The sequence below is a fragment of the Doryrhamphus excisus genome, linkage group LG10 (genome assembly GCF_037039965.1).
Source record: "Doryrhamphus excisus strain RoL-2023G ecotype Guam linkage group LG10, RoL_Dexc_Guam_v1.1, whole genome shotgun sequence".
NCBI classification, from domain to species: domain Eukaryota; kingdom Metazoa; phylum Chordata; class Actinopteri; order Syngnathiformes; family Syngnathidae; genus Doryrhamphus; species Doryrhamphus excisus.
Genome location: NC_136366.1, coordinates 10,607,627 through 10,628,621, shown reverse-complemented (window position 1 = coordinate 10,628,621; position 20,995 = coordinate 10,607,627). Strand labels below are relative to the sequence as shown.

Genomic DNA, 20,995 nt, shown 5'->3' with positions numbered 1-20,995 from the left:
TGCACACTATTTATTATATTTCCTCTATTAGACAACGACAGCATGGGAACATGTTAAAGACAGGAAATCAACGGATGAAACTAATGTTGAACTGTGATGTCATTTCACGAAACTTTGTTAAGCATGTTTTTGATAAACTAAAGCATGACATTACCATGTATATTTCCTAAAGTTACAAAGAAAAAAAAGAATTGATATACTGATCTATTTCGTCAACAGACTTTGCAGCGAAGTACTCAACATGGTTGGCTACATAACGGGCGCTAGGACCGTGCAGCCGCTTATCAGCTGATCTGTCAGCCATTTAAATAGGCTGGGCTTGCTCCGGACTCTACCCTCTCTCGCTCTCTGCTGGTAGTGGACTGGATGTCGCTCAGTGACTGACAGGCCGATGTCTGACAGCCCAGACACGCCACTTATCACACAGCCAGCCTCAGTCCAGTACCTCGGCTAAGCGGCCTCAACAGGTGAGAGACTCCCCCGGTACCTCCCGAGCGTTTCCCCGCCTCCTGCGAGGCCGAACAAGTGGGTGTTTTTTTGTTAGCAAATCCTCCATTGATGCTAGCTTACAATGCCGTGTCTTCATCCGCAGTCAAGATGGAGTGCGTGTGGAAGCCAGACGAGCAAGGACTGCAGCAGATTTTACAGCTGCTCAAAGAGTCCCAGTCGCCCGATACATCCACCCAGAGATCTGTCCAGCAAGTATCCTTTTTAGAAAAGAAGACGAAGAACCATAATAGCTTCATGTTGACGAACGCTAAGCTAGCTTTAGCCACTGCTAGCCGTGGAGGTTACGTTATAGCAGGTGCCGACCTGTTGTTGTTTTTGTTGTAACAATGTTACATTTGTAGCCAAAGCAGACATTTGCTGTGCTGGTACTGACTAATGCCGCATTTAAAATACATCTAAAAGCCGCTCCTCAGTCGAACTTGTACACTGCAAGGGAATGTAATCAAGCCTCACTGACATGTCAATTAAGGTTTGATTTGTTTACTGATTGTGCATAGTAATCATCAAAACGATGCAAATGTTTTTGTCATATAATATTTAGTACTCATGTAATAACAAGCACTTCGCTATATTCTGTAGGAATGACACAGTCAATCACAACAGTTCAATTTGCACACCAGCTATAATTGATAAATGTAATTTGAGTGGCTTCAGGTCATCTGAAAAGGGATGGATTATAATATGTAGTTGAAGCTAATAACAGCATTGTATCGGTCTATCCATTACTCGGTCGTTTATGTCCGTTCTTGTGATACTTGCGCTTGAGGGAATTTAATATCATCTACAACAAACATCCGCTGAAACTGAGAGATGGATTGATATTAGATTTTTTTTTTATATGGTCAAGGTCGATGGCGCCTCCCCAAATAGCGGATGTGATCTCAGATGTTATGCCGCATCAGTCAATGGTTCCCATATTTTAAGACGCCATAAATCATGTGAGAAGATGTGAAATATAAAGTAGTAAAAAAAAAAGTGTATACAGGTGGTGCTCAGTTTATAGCGTTCCTTGTGTGTAAGTAAAAACATAATTATGGTAGCTTCACTCAAGAAGTAGTTACAGCGTGGTGCTCTTTGGAATAATGCATACACTCAGTGCTCAGTAATTCAACACTCAACCATCATTAAGAATAAAGATGGTTTTGTCCAAACATTTTCCACCGAGTGTAAAATAGTGAAAAAACACAGGATGCAGAGGCATTAATTTTATCGGTACTGTCATCCCCCCATTGTGGTTAATTGGTTCCAGATCCGACCGTGATAAATTCATTTCCATGATATAGGACTTCATGTTAATAAATGAAATATTTTTGTAGTTAGAGTATAGAAAACCCTGTTTGTGACTTTCCAAGTATGTTTTTTTAACATGATTAGAGCCCTGGAAACATGAAAAAGCGTGACTATAGTCACCTTTCACTTATTGTTTACATCACATTGCACTTATGCAACATTCTGGAGATGCAACATTCTACACTTAAGAAGCCAAAAACGTACCACTTCCACACAGAATGGGACTTCATGCAGTGTTAAGATAACGTCATGTGAGCTAATGTTTTGTGTTGGCTAAGAGTCCAACATTTATTCAGTCATTATTTTCTGAAAAAACGTGATATAGCCAGGGAGTGATAATGGAACTGTGATATTGCAATGGAACAACTATATCAATAATTCAGCTTGGTTTTGTTACATTTTGCCTCCGCCCCCGCCCCTCTCATTTTGCTGTTTTTTTAAATTATTATTTATTTAATTTCAACAACAAGCCACAGGCCTCACTTCAGACAACCCTGCCGTGATAACTCTGGCCTAACTGATCACTCGATTAATTAATCGACTTTTTTTCCCCTTAACCACTTCTCCCTGCAGAGACTGGAGCAGCTCAACCAGTTTCCAGATTTCAACAACTACTTGATATTTGTTCTGACCAAGCTCAAATCAGAAGGTAAGAAGCCGCATCTGTGTGTGTGTGTGTGTGTGAGGTTTTTGTTCCTCGATGCAGTACCGGACTTCGTGGGACTCTGCTTCTTTTTAGTGCGAGCTGCCAGCAGGTCCGTCTGGCCGTGACTCTGCTGACCCGACGGCCCCAGATGATGAGGGTGCTGAGAATATGGGTCGCTCTAATTATAAACCCGATTCCTGGCACCGCTCAGCCCTTGACTGCGTCTGCACTGCAGTTGACCTACAGGGCATGTCCGTGGCGTCAAGACATTGCTGTCACATGGTCACTCTCAGATAGCCTGGCTAACACGATGCGCCACAGAACTGCAACGTTATGATGAAAATCTTATTTATAACTCAGCACCACCATTTATTATTCCCGAAAAAAAAACCCAATAGTGACCTACATGGATGTCATTGGACGGTGATTTTCCAGTGCGATACACCAACTACCAAACTTTTTTCTCGCCCCCTCTCCCTGTCAGACGAGCCGACGCGCTCCCTGAGTGGCTTGATCCTGAAGAACAATGTGAAAGCTCACTATCAAAACTTCCCCACCGGGGTGTCTGATTTCATCAAGAGAGAATGCCTGGAAAACATTGGAGACTTTTCACCCCTCATCCGCGCCACTGTGGGTAAGTTTGTTTTCCGTAGTCCGTTTACTGTCCTTACACAATTTCACACACTACATGAGTGTGCATGAGTGTATATACTGTACATGTCACCCGTTCAAACAGGTATCCTCATCACCACGATCGCGTCAAAAGGAGAGCTACAAAATTGGCCGGAGCTTTTACCCAAGCTGTGCCTGCTGCTGGATTCTGAAGACTACAACACGTGCGAGGTGAGCGTGCTCTGAAGACACACCACAAGGTTTGGTATGGTCATGTTGTGGTCCTGGTGCCCCTTGTGGATTAAAGTGACATTGCAAGACAGTTTATCACAGTTAATTGGTTCTAGACTTTACTGTGATTCATGAATTTCTACAAAGTACGATTCCTACTAAAACAAATAGAATATTTTAGTAGTTAAAGCCCTCTAGACAAGAATAACACCCCTATAGTCACCTTTACGTTCATATTAGACAATGTAGTAGACATCATAAGAGAAAATAATATTAATATATTTTGCTTTATAAAGAAAGAGTGGGGTGGGGGCAATGGAAAAAGCAATAAATAGGATTATATACCCACATGTTAGCATTGGGGGAGTTTCTTCTTTCCTGTTCTGTACAATACTTCCTTCCACACCGTGTCATCGGAGCATGTTCCCTAATACAGCACACCTTGCTGGGCCACAGCAGATTCTCCTGATAGTAGTGATGTGGTAATCGGATACACTTGGTCGAATTTATCCTAATTTGTTCAAGTCCTTTTTACCTTTATGTATTCCTCATTCTATCTTCCAAGTGTGAAGAAGGAGGCGCCTTTGTCTGTCTGTCTGGCAAGGAGCAGCTCATGTCTGTGGGTGTATTTGATTATTTATGCTGCAAAAGGGAGAGCTGGCTTCTGGATAGCTTCCCGCTGGCCAGATGAGCGAGTGATGCTCTCACAGCTGGAGCAGCAGACGCAATTACAGATTATTCAACATGGTTTTCTACCCAGCGCACCATATGACCTCATTTTGCAGACTTTGTGTGCTGAGTGAGACTGTACACGTTGGCAAGCACTGGATTGCATTCTGTGTCAACAAGCACAATGCAGTGAAAACACACCTGATAGATGCGTGTAATGTAATAATGGCATGTTGCCCAAACGTGTCCAGCACTCTCTAACTTTTATTGACCTTGAAGAGTATGGCACAGACACGCATTCTTCTTTTAAAGCGTCCATGTGTCCCCCCCCCCCCCCCCCCCCTGTCTGATGAAGCTTATTCCCGAGCAGAGATTTAGGTCACGGCTAAGAATCGTGAAGTGTGCGAGGCTTATGATTCGCCCCGGCCAGCAAATGTAGCAACTCCTCACAAGGCTGGCTGTGATTTTCAAAAGCAGCTTGGAAGCTTCAAAGCCTCTTAGTTGTTGATGGTTGAAGGTTGTCGGGAAAAAAAATGTCTGCCTGTGCACAGTCAGCAACGTTTGGTCTGGTGCTGTCGTCTTCATAAAAGCTGAACTGTGCCGGCGATATTTTCTGTTGCCTGACTTTGGCTTGATAAATGACCCAATTTGAAATGCATCTGTGTTGTTCGAAACACACCGTTTTGTGTGTATGTAGCTTTAATGCCAATGAGCTGTGTTTGTCTCCAAGAAGTGCTATTGTGCACTTTTATCCACCTTTTCCATGTACATGTTAACACTACACTTGTCCAACGTGATAGATGCTGTATATCAAACACAACCTTACATTGAGTGGGGCAGGAGAACACAAACCGTTAGCCATGCTAGCATGACTACGTGATGCCACAGTACTAACGTTACACTCACATTTTAACAGCAACATCGTGCTAAGTTAGCCTATTCGCTGAAGAATACCAAAACGGTCAAACTGACAGCTCACACGGCTGTTGCTGACTGTAGTTTGTAGAGCTTTAAGATGTGTAGCAAAGCCTGCCCCAATTCTCTCCCAACCAACCTCGTCTCTCGAGATCAAACAAGTCAGCAAAAGTCCTCATAAACCGGCTCTTGGGACACGTTTTACTGGTAGGTCATTAAAAAGTCACTTTTGCATGACAAGGACTTTTAAGGATACCTAATGATCGTCTTATGACTTTATGTGGTTAAGTCAGGGGTGTCCAAAGTGCAGTCTGGGGTCCATTTGTGGCCTTTGGCTTTTTTTTTAATTGGCTTGCAGCACGTTCTAAATATATAATTTAACAAAAAATACGGAAAACTAAAAATAATTACTAGAATAAAAGTAGCAATATTTTGGTGAAAAATAATGAAGATGACACTTTTTTTAAACTGGTTATGAGAAACAAATAAAAGATTTTTGAGAAATTAGGCTGTGGCAAAAGTTATATTATCAGACCATCATGGCACTGAAATCCTAATTATGAGAAGAAAATCCGGTAATTTGAAATAGTTGGGGGGGGGGGGGGGGGGGGCAACAAAAAAACGACAAACTGCCAAAATGTAATACAAGAATTAAGTCTTAATAATAAGAAAAGAAAATTTTAGATTGAAATAAGTTGAAATATTTGGGAGGAAAAAAATGAGGGGTAGAAAAAGAGTAAGCATAGCATGTCCCTTGCATCCTTTCATTTTTCCCAATTGTGGCCCTCACTGGAAGAAGTTTGGACAGCCCCGGGTTAAGCTGTCCATGAAGGGGCACCACGTGTCACCGCTCTATAAAAAGACGCGAGCAGGTGATGGCCGTTTGCTTTATTTAGACTTGGCATGAAGGCCTGACGTGGACTTGCTGGAAATCTGTTACGATGCAGACTGAGGGTGAAGACCGAGTCCACTTCGGAAGGAAAGTCATCTTCATGCAACATCTTGTATATTTGTTTCCATGTTATTGGCGGGTAGACGTACATTCTCCTTTGTAATGGTCTCCCATACCGGGACTTTCAGGAGGAGGGGAGGTTTGTGGGATGTTTATGGGGGTGGGGGAGGGGATTACACCCAAGACATCTTGGTGTCACTGGAATGCACGAAGACGGCGTCTCTTCTCTGATGACGTGTCGGTGCACAAACGTGTTGTACAAATGCTGGGAGTCAAACAAGTATCGGTGTCATTTACCCATCTGGTCTTCCCTTTGGGCACCTTCACATTTTGTACTTTCATCTGGTAGCAACGCTGCCATGGCAACTGTTTCTATGGGAACACATTTTGGAAGGTGTCAGACGACAATTGTGGTGCCAGACACTGAATGTCTGCAGCCTGAGAACCTTCATCCTCAACCGCTCGTCACGAAGCCAGCACTAGAATGTGATGTTTGCTGATATCTGTGGGGGGGTTCGGGAGGGGGGTCACATTTTTGAAGCAGAAATTTTCATCCAAGTCTGAATATGGATGTCATTTCTTGATAGGTTTGCTTACTTAACCGCAGAGAGTACAAGGCACGTATCGGGGATAAGGCCTTATATATTTCCATAGCAGGTTGACCCGAGTACAGTGGAACCCATTTCAGTCGCCATTCTTATTCACATCAACATAAGTGGCTGTCAAAATAACCAAAACCGAGGTGTTTTCCTTGCATATTATTTGTTTTCTTTTGTTTTTATTTGATATTACATTAAAGAGCAACCACTTATAATTCTGGTGTCCGTCAGGGGGCCTTCGGAGCCCTCCAGAAGATCTGCGAGGACTCTGCTGAGATCCTGGACAGCGACCTGCTGGATCGTCCTCTTAACGTCATGATCCCCAAGTTCTTGCAGTTCTTCAAACACAGCAGCCCCAAGATCAGGTATGACATTGAGGCCAACTGATCCCGCCGCTGAATTCCCCCTTTAAATATTCCTCTTCCTGTATGGAGGCGATTGTGCGGCGCTAGCTCTCACAAGGCCGCTTTGACTGAGCGCTGCCTGGGAGTGAAACACGTGGTGACGCTTGTGCTCGCCTTGCAGGTCTCATGCCATCGCGTGCGTCAACCAGTTCATCATCAGCCGGACTCAGGCGCTCATGCTGCACATCGACTCCTTCATTGAGGCAAGTCACATGACATGGCTGCACAAAAAGACAGTGACGCCCTCATTTGGATCAGCCTCTTTACACATCTTCATAGATTCATTCATTGTTTACCAATATCACTTTTGAAAAATGGCCCCAAAATCTTGCAAGATTACATAAGACGGAAACAAGCAATACAATAATTTAAAAAAATCTTATTTTCATTTGTTATATTTTTAATTAATTGTTTACATTTATAGTTTACATTAAATATTTAATAAATGTAAATATATATTTACTTTTAATGTACTTTAGTATTAGTCATTAATAATTATTATTAATAAGAATTAATAATTATTAAGTTCCCTTTCCTCAAAGTTTAACTGTGTATGTTCTGGTGGAATCCTAAAAATAATAATTAAAAAGATGTACTAACTGGTCTTAATAGAACAAATTTTATTCATTCATTTATTTTCTACCGCTTTTCCTCACGAGGGTCACGGCGGGTGCTGGAGCCTATCCCAGCTGTCTTTGGGCGAGAGGCGGGGTACACCCTGGACTGGTCACCAGCCAATCACAGGGCACATATAGACAAACAACCATTCACACTCACATTCATACCTATGGACAATTTGGAGTCTCTAATTAATCTAGCATGTTTTTGGAATGTGGGAGGAAACCGGAGTGCCTGGAGAAAACCCACGCATGCACGGGGAGAACTATGAGGTCTGCGCGCTAACCACTCGACCACCGTGCCGCCCGCAAGAATTTTAGATGCAGCTTAGTTTGTGGTGTACATAATGTTTGGACCGATGTCACTGCGATGTAATCCTGGTGTCGTTTTGTTCCCTGTGTAGAACCTGTTTGCGCTGGCGACAGACGAGGAGCCCGAAGTGCGCAAGAACGTGTGCAGGGCTCTGGTGATGCTGCTGGAGGTCCGTCTGGACCGACTGCTGCCTCAAATGCACAACATCGTCGAGGTGAGTGGGGCAGGAGGGAGAGCGTTCTTGTGGACACAGCACTCTAACCAGGGTTGTCCTCTCAGTACATGCTCCAGAGGACTCAGGACCAAGACGAGAACGTGGCATTGGAGGCTTGCGAGTTCTGGCTGACTCTGGCGGAGCAACCGGTGTGCAAGGAGGTGCTGTGCGGCCACCTCTCCCAGTAAGCACCTCAGACGCATCCTTCACAGCTCACATCTCAAAACACTGTTAATTCATTGGCGACCGGGTCATAAAGTCAGCGAAGACCTTGTCCCGGCCTGCTGATGAAGAACCCTGACTATTGACCTCAGCCATAAACATCTGTCACACCGCTGTCACGTTAACCTGCCGCCTTCGCCAGAATTGGTTGTGAGTCGGCTCGGACGCGTCCTTGCCCTTGCTCATTCCATCTCCCGGCTTCCCTCCCCAGGCTCACTCCGGTGCTCGTCAACGGGATGAAGTACTCCGAGATCGACATCATCATGCTCAAGGTCAGTTTATGCAGCTCCATATTTCAACCTGTGGGCGGGGATGTGAAATGACCCTCGACACAGGGTGACATGCAGTCCACTCGATTTGTTTGTGTGACCCTGGCAATGGTGTGCAGTCAGGGCCAGCCACGCCTTTTCTGCTCACCAAAGCACCATCATAGGCACAGAGCAATTTAAATTATACTATGCGTTCTGTGAAATTGCTTAAATTCCTTCCCAGCAGTCTGTAATATTCATATCATAGCGTGTCTCTTTGGAGATTCCTGTAGCGTATGTGTATGCTAGATAGGGAGGATTATGAATCCTGATGTGCTTTCACTGTTGTGTTTATCATAAGGGTGACATCGAGGAGGACGAGGCCATTCCCGACAACGAGCAAGACATCCGGCCACGCTTCCACCGCTCCCGCACAGTCGCCCAGCAGCACGAGGGCGACGGGATCGAGGACCAGGAAGACGATGACGACGATGAGCTGGATGATGATGATGATACCATCTCGGATTGGAACTTGCGTAGGTTTCTTGTCTTGGTACAGACAATGGTTGGCATTCACTGCCCGTGTTGTTTTATTTATCATCTTTTTATTTACGTGACAGGAAAATGTTCGGCGGCTGCGCTGGATGTGCTGGCCAACGTGTTCAGAGACGACTTGTTGCTGCACCTTCTGCCATTCCTCAAGGAGCTGCTTTTCCATCCCGAATGGATGGTTAAGGAGTCCGGGATCCTTGTGTTGGGAGCCATTGCTGAGGGTAAGTTAATAATAATAATAATTATAATAATACACCACCCTCGGGCATCTCTGTGTGGAGTTTGCATGTTCTCCCCGTGCATGCGTGGGTTTTCTCCGGGTACTCCGGTTTCCTCCCACATTCCAAAAACATGCTAGGTTAATTGGCCACAGGTATGAATGTGAGTGTGAATGGTTGTTTGTCTATATGTGCCCTGTGATTGGCTGGCGACCAGTCCAGGGTGTACCCCGCCTCTCGCCCGAAGACAGCTGGGATAGGCTCCAGCACCCCCGCAACCCTCGTGAGGAAAAAGCAGTAGAAAACGAATGAATGAATGAATGAATTATAATAATAACAATAATACTACATCCACGATCCACACGAGTTACATTTTGTAAATATAGACAATGAAGACTCTCGTATCCCACAGGGATCCATCTGTGGACCACTACTGTTCACTCATTTTTGTAGATGTAGATTTACATCTCTCCTTATTATAGATAAAAACTTACTTCTATCTGTGACTAATTACGAATAATTAGAAGTCATCTTTCGAACGAAATGCAGTTAATGGCAATTAAATATTTTGAATCGATGGACAGCCCAAAACGAAACCCATGCCGATGAAAACTTCAAAGCTCATCCATACACTTTGTCTCCAGGCTGCATGCAGGGAATGATCCCTTACCTCCCCGAGCTGATCCCCCACCTCATCCAGTGTCTGTCAGACAAGAAAGCCCTGGTGCGCTCCATCACCTGCTGGACGCTGAGCCGCTACGCCCACTGGGTCGTCAGCCAGCCACCAGACATCTACCTGAAGCCTCTCATGACTGAGCTTCTAAAACGCATTCTGGACAGCAACAAGCGTGTGCAAGAGGCCGCTTGCAGGTGAGACACGGAATCTGTCTTTTTTCCCCCCTGCCTACTATCAAGGTCTTTCCTCCCTTCTCGGCAGTGCCTTTGCCACCTTGGAGGAGGAGGCTTGTACTGAGCTGGTGCCCTACCTAGCATTCATCCTGGACACGCTGGTGTTTGCATTCAACAAGTACCAGCACAAAAACCTTCTGATTCTCTACGACGCCATCGGAACGCTCGCAGACTCAGTGGGACACCATCTAAATAAACCGGTACCGCCGCTACTTGTAGTGCTATTATGATGTTGATGATGTAATCTTGGACTAATGCAATGTTTCTTCCAGGAATACATCCAGATGTTGATGCCTCCGCTCATCCAGAAATGGAACCAGCTCAAAGATGAAGACAAAGACCTTTTCCCCTTATTAGAGGTGAGCAAAAAAAAAACGTCTTGCACATTGGGTTCACTGACAGTCCACCTGACTGAATTTCCCCGCTCAGTGTTTGTCCTCCGTAGCGACGGCCCTGCAGAGCGGCTTCCTGCCCTACTGTGAGCCTGTGTACCAGCGCTGCGTTAACCTGGTCCAGAAGACGCTCGCTCAGGCCATGGTGAGTGTGCATAGCCTTTTGAGTTTGTGTTTATACGGTGGAAGGCTCCAGAAGTTATACCATTTTGGAATCCGACTTTCAGGAAGTGAGCAGCTTAAGGTTGCATCATACATGATGTCATGCAGGGTTTGCCCATATACACACTTGATTTATCTAGTCTCAGCTTTGTGGGGAAAAGTATATTATTGAACGTTGGTCCCGAGTATTACAATTTTTGCTCTTCTGTTTTTTACCTTTTTGTTTTCCCAAATATAAATATTTGGGAATAATATAGGAATAAGTTTTTCCAAAAGGGCAGCACAGCAGTGGTTAGCGTGCAGGCCTCACAGCTAGGAGACCCGAGTTCAACTCCACCATCTCTGTGTGGATGTCCTCCCCGTGCATGCGTGGGTTTTCTCCGGGTACTCCGGTTTCCTCCCACATTCCAAAAACATGCTAGGTTAATTGGCGACTCCAAATTGTCCATAGGTATGAATGTGAGTGTGAATGGTTGTTTGTCTGTGATTGGCTGGCCACCAGTCCAGGGTGTACCCCGCCTCTCGCCCGAAGACAGCTGGGATAGGCTCCAGCAGTAGAAAATGAATGAATGAATGATTTTCCAAAAGTTGCAACTCAATATTAACTCTATTCTTCTAAAATGACGACATTCTTTTTTTTGCCATAGTATGATTTTATTTTTGCAAAGTTCTGACTTAATTTAATTTTTTTTGTTTAATTGTATTTTTACGTACTGCAGGCCAATTAAATGAACAGCTTGTACCCAAATGGGCTGCACCTTGGATGAACCTTGCTTTAGCTGGACTGTATGCAGCGGGTTCCTCCACACGAGTTTGTCGTCAGATAGCAATTTGCCAAAGTTTAGCTACTGCCCAGACAGTGGTGAGCCAGTTATTCGCAGGCCGGAATGAGAACTGATGTCAATTTTTCTGATTTTGTATTTGACAACATGACTGCTCCAATTTCCATCCTTTCCTGCCCTAGCTTTACCAGTCCCAGCCAGACCAGTACGAGGTGCCTGACAAAGACTTCATGATCGTGGCTTTGGATCTGCTGAGTGGCCTGGCCGAAGGTTTGGGAGGCAACATCGAGCAGCTTGTCGCCCGTAGCAACATCCTCACCCTCATGTACCAGTGCATGCAGGTGAGCGGGCATCTGTACTTCTGCATACGTATGTTCTAAAATGCTTGAATCCATACATAATGTAGTGAATATTTACCTTTTTTGTTTATCAGGATAAAATGCCCGAAGTGCGTCAGAGTTCCTTCGCCCTGCTGGGGGACCTGACCAAGGCGTGTTTCCAGCATGTCAAACAGTGTATTGGTAGGTTCTCTGCACTTTGTCCGGACAGCAAGTTTGCCTCCAGCTTGTCCCGCAGTTTGCCGTGGCCATACGTGTCATTTATTCATTTATGGCACACGTGAAAAGCGCAAAGATGTGTTTGCATTCTGTTTTTATTTTTTCCTCGCTGTGCATTCACATTGCATTCACGACATGGAAATTATGCATGCCACAAATTTTGAATATATCAGAATTTTTCTTGTGTACTAGCACGAGGACCTGCACAGTTAACACATACTTCACACCTGTTCAATTACGCAATTTTGCGTGTGTGCAAGTGTAAATGAGGGTCAAGCTGCTAAATTGACTCACTTTCCTTCTTCCAGCTGACTTTATGCCTATACTGGGTACTAATCTAAACCCAGAGTTCATATCAGTGTGCAACAATGCAACGTGGGCAATTGGCGAGATCTCCATACAAATGGGTGAGTTCTCTCTCTCGCTCTCTCTTTTTTTTTTTTTTAACATGTAAAACAAAGCTAGAGCAAGCTACTAAGATTTTTTTTACCTGACATTCCCAGGGCCTGAAATGCAGCCGTATGTTGCCATGGTGCTGCACCAGCTGGTGGAGATAATAAACAGGCCCAATACACCAAAGACTCTTCTGGAAAACACAGGTACCACACTGTGGCAGTATTTAGCCAGCTAGAGTATCTGCCACCAACACACACACACACACACATAGAGAGGAAAGTGCTCTCACACTCCTCCACTCCAGGATCGAGCACCCCCTGCCAGGCTGTGAGCCCTTCTGGTTTAGCTGGCTTCCTGGAAGTATGCAAACTATTTGAGCTACTTTGAAGAGACGGGTGATAAAACCACATGGAAAAACAGTTCTCGTAGGATGCATCCGGCCATGTTAGCGTTCAGTCCTGCGGAGTAACTCATGCGGACTGACACTGCCAAGCACAATCATGTTACCAGGAAACACACAGAATTCCACGCTCACCACTCGTCACTTATTGACAGAATGCACAGCACATTCAAAGCGGAACATTTGAGAAGCAAAGGCTACACTTGACATGAAAAATAAAGCCCCAGGGGTGCACACATGACAGCAAAGGGACTTCTTGTAGATGTGTTCCTGTTTGTTTGCCGTCACTTTTATTTGTTGCCTTTTTTTCCTTTACTGTTCTCTAAATGTGGGTGCTTACACTGCCAATAGATGTTAAATGTTGTTAAGAATGGCAAAAAAAAAAGTGTTTGGTGCAGGATTACAAATGTCTTTGCCACTCTTTGTTTTCAATGTGTGTGTTGTAAATACATGAGTGGACACAAAGACATACAAATGTTAATGATTGCTGGAGTCCCAAGTGCAACACTGGGACACATTGAAACCAGCCATGTAACAGTGGAACCTCCAAGGTCGGACGCAGTCTGTATTAATAAATTAAAAAAACTAAAGGATAGCTGCCTATCCCAGGGAGGAGAGTCTCCTAAAATTGTAATGCAAAAGTGCACTTTTATGGGAATTTTACCCAATCACCTTATGTGAGGCTACTTCAATGGGACACACCTATTCCACCAAGAAAGCCCTGCTTATTAAAACACCCTCCAAAAAGCTCCAACCAGGTTTTAGGGTTTTCTATCCATGCTCTTGAGCATGTAGTAACAGCACCTTCATGATGACATGTCATACTTTCAGTATTTTGGCCTTTTTTGGGGTCATTTCAATGTCATTAATTATTTAAATTATTAATAACTATTTAAAGTCATAATTTGTTCCAGAATGTCCAATGTCTAGCTCTAACTGAAGCATAACCCTAGAAGAAATCATGTCAATCCTATGAATGAATCCTCCCTCGTCACATGGCAGTTTGAATCTTTAGGAGTTCCACTTTTTATCCCATTATCTGGATATTTTCTCATAATTAGGATTTATGTCATTAGGACTTTCCTATCTCAGAATTTTGACTTTAACACATAAATATGACTTTGTGGCTTATCGTTTTATTTTTAATTCATTTTAAATGTATCTTATTATCTGATAATTATGACTTTTTATCTGATTTTAGACTTTTTCCTCATCATTATTTTTTTATTTCAGTGGAGGAAATGGAATAGGAATATGTGAGCAAACAGAGGTGACATTATAAGATATGCCTTTATTCGTCCCTCAGTGGGGAAATGAAGGGGGGAACAACACTAGGAGAGGGGAGGGAATAAAAAAAACAACTCCAAACTAGACTCTTAGATGAAGGAGTACAGTGTGGGACTGTTAAAAAAAAACCTCGGCATACATGTAAAAGACATTGTTCACAGACACAAGACCAGCGCCACAAAGGGAAAATAGCCGATACGGGATGGTAGTAATATTAACATGTAATTTTTACATGTTAATGTAAAAGCCCGCACGTCTAGCCCGATTATTTTTGTGCATAACATTTCCCAAATTGTGCGACCCGGGCGGTTCCGCTGTAGTCCTTTCCGGGCCCGAGCCGATCCTGCACCGAACCAGAATCTAATGAGCATACCATCTGCTTTCTGCATGTGTCATTGGACTGTTCATAAATGCCTGTTTGTTTAATGAGAATGTTGCATAGTTCTGTGTCTCTTAAACTTAGGTGGTCGCTCCTCTCTGCCTCATACGTGAAGCTGCCGTGCTGGATAGTCTCCCCCCCCCACTCCTCCATGTATAGTTGGAGCAATGTGTCATTTCTTTTGCAAAAGAGCGGCAACAACAACAGCGGCAGCGAGCAAACAAACCCAAAACAAACAAACACACACTCCTGTTTGTTGTGTATAATTAACATTTGTGAGTTTAAGGGAGAAATGTGAGGTGACGACACCCCCACATTAGAGTTAAACAAACCAATTGACTGGTGAAAGCCTTTGTTTGCCTTTTTTTACGACTGTCTTTGTCCAACTTTTGTCAATGTGTTCTCCCTTAAACGTGTTTGTATGTTTTCTCAGTGTCATATTTTTGCATTCTCCCCTCCTCGACTGAAGGGGGCGGTAACAATCGACACAAGTGAAATCTTCTGTTTCTTATCATGCACAGATTCTGTTGATTTTTATGTCTCTGAGTTGTGTGTTTTTTCTTTATTTTTTTCTCCTCCCCTCCCCCTCCTCCTCATTGCTCATGTCTTGGTTGGCGTTTGGTGGTGTGTAACCGTGATTGCGTTACCGTAGCAATAACAATTGGTCGTCTTGGTTACGTTTGTCCTCAAGAGGTGGCACCCATGCTACAGCAGTTTATAAGACCCTGGTGTGTATTATTCAATCTTTTTTATTTCATTCTCCTTTTCTCTGTTTCTCTTCCTCTCCTCTGCTGTCGCTCTTCTCTGCTTCATTTTTCTTGTGTAAAAAAAAAACAAAACAAAACAAAAAAACAGTATTTCATTTTGTTCTTATCATTGCCAACCATGTGACTAACCCTGTCCTCTTTTAGGCCCTACTTGTGATTTTCTTTGATTAGCAACTTCATGTGTTACGTATTATTGATTTGTGACTTTATTTTGTTGTCATTGTCGACTGTGGCTAACAACCTAAAAGACGCACAGGTCGCTTAGGTCCCATTGGTCACATTGCCGGCTGGTTGGGAAAACAGAGGAAGGGATAGCCGAGCTCTCCTCGCTCCCCCTCTGCTTTTTTCTTTAGTCGTCACCCGGCTGCATGTCGCTACCACCCCCCCGCCCCTCCCAAAAAGTACCCATCGAGCCTCTGAATCAACCTCCCACATCCTACGACAAGGCAAACTATAGTAACAAGAGGGCAGAGTAGTTGAGTGTTTTTCTTTAAACTGGTGTGTGGAAGCCCATTACTGCCAAGCCGTGTCCCTTCATGGCATCGATCGTTCTGATTCGGCTATATAATGTTATGGAGGTCAAATTATGGGTGCAGTAATCCCTCGTTTATTGCTGTTAATTGCTCCAAGACCCCTCCGTGGTAAGTGACGTAGGACTCCTCATTTATAAATGGAATAATGTGGGGTCTATCCCAGCTGACATTTGTTCCAAAATGACGAAAACCGAAACTTACAAAAACCAAGGCAAATTTCCACATAGGAAATAATTCAAATCCAATTCACCCGTTCCAGACAGCCAAAAAAGACATTTTAAAGAGAATATTATAGTTTTACTCCACCCTCGGCCATCTCTGTGTGGAGTTTTGCATGTCCTCCCCGTGCATGCGTGGGTTTTCTCCAGGTACTCCGGTTTCCTCCCACATTCCAAAAACATGCTAGGTTAATTGGCCACTCCAAATTGTCCATAGGTATGAATGTGAGTGTGAATGGTTGTTTGTGCCCTGTGATTGGCTGGCGACCAGTCCAGGGTGGACCCCGCCTCTCGCCCAAAGACAGCTGGGATAGGCTCCAGCACCCCCCGCGACCCTCGTGAGGAAAAAGCGTTAGCGTGACCCTGCACTCCGTTAGACACCGTGCAAATCCGAGCTTTTTGCTCCCAAGTAGCAGGAGAAAGTAAAAGTAAAAATAAACCAGAACTCCGACCAAACAAACATCCGCATGGTCTTAAAGCCGTAAACATCATGACTGTTAACTTGTTAGGATTAGTTAGTAGATTTAATGAGTTAGGCATGTTGCCATGGCAACATAGACGAGTGGTTCCTTCCCTCCGATTGGCTGAAATGGGCTTCCTTTAGTTTTGTGTGCATGCTTGACTTTTTTTTTTTGTTTTGTTTTGTTTTTGCGTGTGTGTTTTTTGCCGGGTCCTGATAGTCAGAAAATTCTCCTCCACATGGATATTGAAGAAGTTATGTCAGGTCAAATAAGATAAAGCTAATTGTTAAGCAATGTTAAGTGAGCCTCCCTAAGATGCGTGTGATGGTCAATGTGCTGGTCCTCGTTGCCAGGTGTACTTCCCTGAGAAATATAAGAGACAATGAGGAGAAAGACTCGGCATTCCGAGGAATGTGCACGATGATCACTGTCAACCCGGGGGGCGTCGTGCAGGTGAGTCCCGGGTCTGCGGATTTCCCCGATTTACCGACAAGTCGGCTCACGTCTCCTCCTCCTCTTGCAGGATTTTATCTTCTTTTGCGATGCGGTGGCCTCCTGGGTCAACCCAAAGGAAGACCTGCGAGACATGTTCTACAAGGTAGGAACAAAAACATTACTTCTCCTCATGATGTTATCAGTGTATTCTCTTAAAATTGACACATTTCCTTTTAATATTTATTATTGTGACGTTACATCTGTTTTTCCCCTTTTTGGCTTTTTTTCTTCAACTGTTTAAACTTCTTTTTCACTCCATTCCCACAATATTTTGCCTTTGAGGCCAGATCTTCCAACCCATCCTGAATGTCTCTTTGTGTGTTTTCATTTCAGATCCTTCACGGTTTCAAGAACCAGGTTGGCGAGGAGAACTGGAGGCGCTTCTCAGACCAGTTCCCCATGCCATTAAAAGAGCGTCTGGCCACCTTCTACGGGGTGTAACAACGGGGTGAGTGACTCGGCTACATACTCGGAATGTGATAGCAAAACGAATCAGTCACATTAGCACATTACAGTATTAAATGTAGGCATAAAAAGACAACTCCTTATTTATATCCATGTGATTCTCTTTCATATCGGAAGGGATGTTGCAAGGGAGGGAGAGACAGGCTGTCAGGCAATAATGAAACCACTACAACTGTTTAGTTATCACTTTCCATATCATAGTAGCAGATCCTTTCATGTTCAAACATACTATGTGTTATCATTCATAATGGTTGTGTGCATTCGAACGGCCTGCAGCTTGTGTACTTTTTATGTACTTGTGTAATTTTCTAATGTTTTTCTTGTGTTTCCACACAGGTCTTTGACGTGGGGATACAACAAGGGGGAACCTTTTACCCAGGGAACACGTTACCCTTTACTGCGGGGGGGACAAGTCTGCCTGACGAGGGGAGGGAAAGGGGTGCGAGCCCCGTCTCCCCCCAACATGGCAGAACCGGGTGGGAGGGAGGGAGGCGCCACCTGCGGGGGCGCCCAGCAAGGTGTGTAGGGGACGGGGGAGGGGTTGACGTGCTGGACCCAAACCCAAGCACGGGAGGAAAAACAACCAAAAGTCAGACATGATAACAACAACAACATCGCTCTTTTGATTTATTTTTGAGTGCGTAGACATAAATTTGAATATTTGTAATCATGTCGCACGCCAAAAGTGTAAGCAATGTGAGCCCTTTTTTTGCTTTGTTTTGTTTTGAAAAGCACCCGACGCTTGCATGGGCAATGTAACGCCGCAACGTTGACGTCAGCGGGTGCGTTCTTTTACAGAAAGACAACGCTCACTTCCCGCTTATGTTCCGCAAGCTGGCATGCTTGTGTCACTGTGAGGTAGCCGTCGAGCATAAGCCGTTTTTATTTCGGTGCCCGTGATGTGTATTTCTTTCGTCACATCCGTTTTTACAGAGCTTTCTTTCCTCGCGTCGTCGGCCGTAGCATGTTGACACTCCCAGGGGGTTTGAATTGCGAGAAGGTTAAAAACAAAACAAATAAAAGTGGCTGTGATGTCGGCGTGAATGTCCTGTGATGGCGTGACTGTGACATCCATCAGCGAGGCGCATCACCTTCTTGATGTTTGGATCTTAGTTGTTTGTCTTGTGCTGAGAAAAGCATGAACTCCAGAATGGCTGAAGTTTTTGTTTTTGGTGGGGTGCTGTCTCATCTTATTGCATGTTGGTGGCCCCTGGCACCCTGGCATAGTGGGAGGGAGGGAGGGACTTAATAGGACGTCATCTTGCTGGAGTGTTGTTGTCTCCAAGCGTTAGGTTGAAACCTTGAAATACTGTGAAGTTCCATTTAGTCTGCTTCTTCCTGTGGTGCGCTTCTGTCTTTTTATTTTTCGTACAGGAAGCCTAAATGTATTCCATGATGCTTTTGGAATGATTGGACTTTTTTTTATTGTTGCCCTCTGCTGGCCGGAGTAACGATTGCAGTATTTTAACCCTTACAATTGGACCTTCATGTTCACCTTGAATGAAGTAGAGCTGCTGAAATGTTCAATTTATGCCAGAAAATGTAATGGGATTTCTTAATATTGTAAAAAAACAACAATACAGTGGAACCTCTAAGATGAATATTTGTCATTTCTCCCATGGGAAATAATGTATAACTTTACACACAAGTCGAATTTTAGTATAATATAATAATAGTAATAGGTAAAGCATTTTTTTTATTCTACATCGAATAACTTTTGGGGTATTCAATATAACTGTCATGCAAGTGTAAAAAGAAGCCAGTCGCCGTTGACGTCAAAACCAAACACATCGGAGCACGTCAGTTTTTTTTTTTAGCATGCTAAAAAAATTAGCATGCTACATTGGGGGCGGGGGGCTCAAGTCACATGTTAAATCTTCTTAAAAGTCATGTTAGTGTAAGAAGAGGTTAACCAACGTTGACATCAAAACACTTGTTGCAGATGTGCATGTCAGTTTGTTAGCATGCTAAAAAAATGTGCATGTTAAATTGGGGGGGTTCAAGTCACATGTTAAACCTTTAGTCATGTAAGTAGGAAAAAGGTTAACTGCCATTGACGTCAAAACAAAACACTTGTTGCAGATGCACGTCAGTTCTTTAGCATACAAAAAATTTGGCATGCTAAATGGGGGGCATGTTTCAAGTCCCTTGTTAGCCCTTCTTAGCTGTCATGCAAGTGTAAAGAGGTTTTTTGAGGCACACTTTCCTGAAATGATGGACCCATTTGCACATTAAAGCATTTTATGGATGGGGTGGTGAAATGTGACTTTATTAACAGTAATGTAACTGTTTTAAGTCACATTTGAACATTCTGCGGCGTCCCCATTTTAAGATACTGCCATTCTGCAGTCGGCGTGCAACGTTCACTTCCTGACCCAGGCTGGATGTGCCTGCCACTCTGGAGGTTCCACTGTCTCTGCATCGGTGAATAGGTGTACTTCCCACCACTCTTGTAGTACTTCATCATGGAATACAGAGGCAAATACTTTGTTGTTTACGTGCCACGTCCTTTGTTTGGTGTCTGTCACATTCCGAGTGATGGTGGAAAGATGTAGTGATTTGTGTGTATGTGAGATATGGAGAGTGTTCCACTGAGTTTGCTGTATGTCGTCTTTACCACTACTTGAATATGCGTTTTCTACATGTGATCCTCAGGTTGTCTGTGTTCACTGTTGTTGATTTTTTTTTTTTCTTGACCCCCGGCCCGCCCCACACTCGACGTGCATGTGCGTAGACAACCGAGAACCTCACCCTTCCCGTTAGAAGACACACGCCCAGCGTTTTTTCGAGGACACCTGCACACATGGTACAATGCAAAAGCAGGGGGGAACGAGAATCCCATTAGGTACATAAATAGGAAGTTGCACTTAAGAAATAATCCTGTGATTGTGATGGAAATTCCTGTAATAATTCAATGTCACGCCTTGAGGGGATGATGGGATTCGGTCGCTAAAAGTGTCTTAGGTGACGGCTGATTTGATTTCAATCAAATACTACTACTAGTACCACTAGTACTTGAGGTAAAGCTTCAACTTTGTACAAAGCTTTATTGATTTGACAAGTTTGTATTTTGTAAAACGCCCGCCACGACATGTTGAGGAATGTCTAGTCAGAAGAGAATCGTCCGCCTCCTTTAGCCTTCTGTGTTTAGACCATCTGCCTTGTTTTGCTGTGAGAAGCAAAAGCGTCACTTTGATAGTTTTTTTTTTTCATGAGCTGCTGAAATTAAATCAAAAAGTAAGAAAAAAATGTGGGGGCCACCAAATATTTTGGATCATAAAAGAATATATATTGTACTGTTGTAATTTTTGTAATATTTGTAAGACGATCTAGTGGGTGTGACTGGTTACCATTGCTTGAATCTGTACATTGTTCCAATAAATAAATTGTTTACATTATTATGTCTCTTTTCAATGTGGGCTTTTTATCTGTATGTATGTGTGTGTGTGTATTTCTATATGTATATGTGTGTGTGTGTATGTATGTGTGTGATCAGTCGTCAAAATTGCGCTGTGATTTGAGTGTTATACTTTTCTTAACGCCCTCGAACTCATCTCGCAGTTTTCCTAGTGTCCTCGAC

General features: G+C 43.8%; 1 protein-coding gene across 3 annotated transcripts; it reads left to right on the top strand.

Annotated features, from left to right (window-relative positions):
- Positions 1-312: 312 nt before the first annotated feature.
- Positions 313-20,811, top strand: tnpo1 (transportin 1). Of its 3 annotated transcripts, none has more exons than XM_058062218.2 (25): positions 313-467; positions 593-702; positions 2,374-2,449; positions 2,931-3,080; positions 3,183-3,289; positions 6,656-6,789; positions 6,950-7,031; positions 7,850-7,972; positions 8,038-8,156; positions 8,406-8,466; positions 8,804-8,978; positions 9,063-9,215; positions 9,857-10,082; positions 10,150-10,321; positions 10,394-10,480; positions 10,551-10,658; positions 11,640-11,798; positions 11,891-11,978; positions 12,323-12,421; positions 12,518-12,613; positions 15,129-15,204; positions 16,809-16,908; positions 16,979-17,053; positions 17,284-17,398; positions 17,752-20,811. In XM_058062218.2, the coding sequence occupies exons 2-24, from the start codon at positions 598-600 to the stop codon at positions 17,389-17,391; spliced, it is 2,679 nt and encodes an 892-aa protein (XP_057918201.2). In that variant the 5' UTR covers positions 313-467; positions 593-597; the 3' UTR covers positions 17,392-17,398; positions 17,752-20,811. The 3 variants fall into 3 exon arrangements, 2 of the variants coding, with proteins under 2 accessions (XP_057918201.2, XP_057918209.2); XM_058062226.2 differs by having other exon boundaries at positions 338-525; XR_009120793.2 differs by lacking the exons at positions 15,129-15,204; positions 17,284-17,398; positions 17,752-20,811.
- Positions 20,812-20,995: the final 184 nt, after the last annotated feature.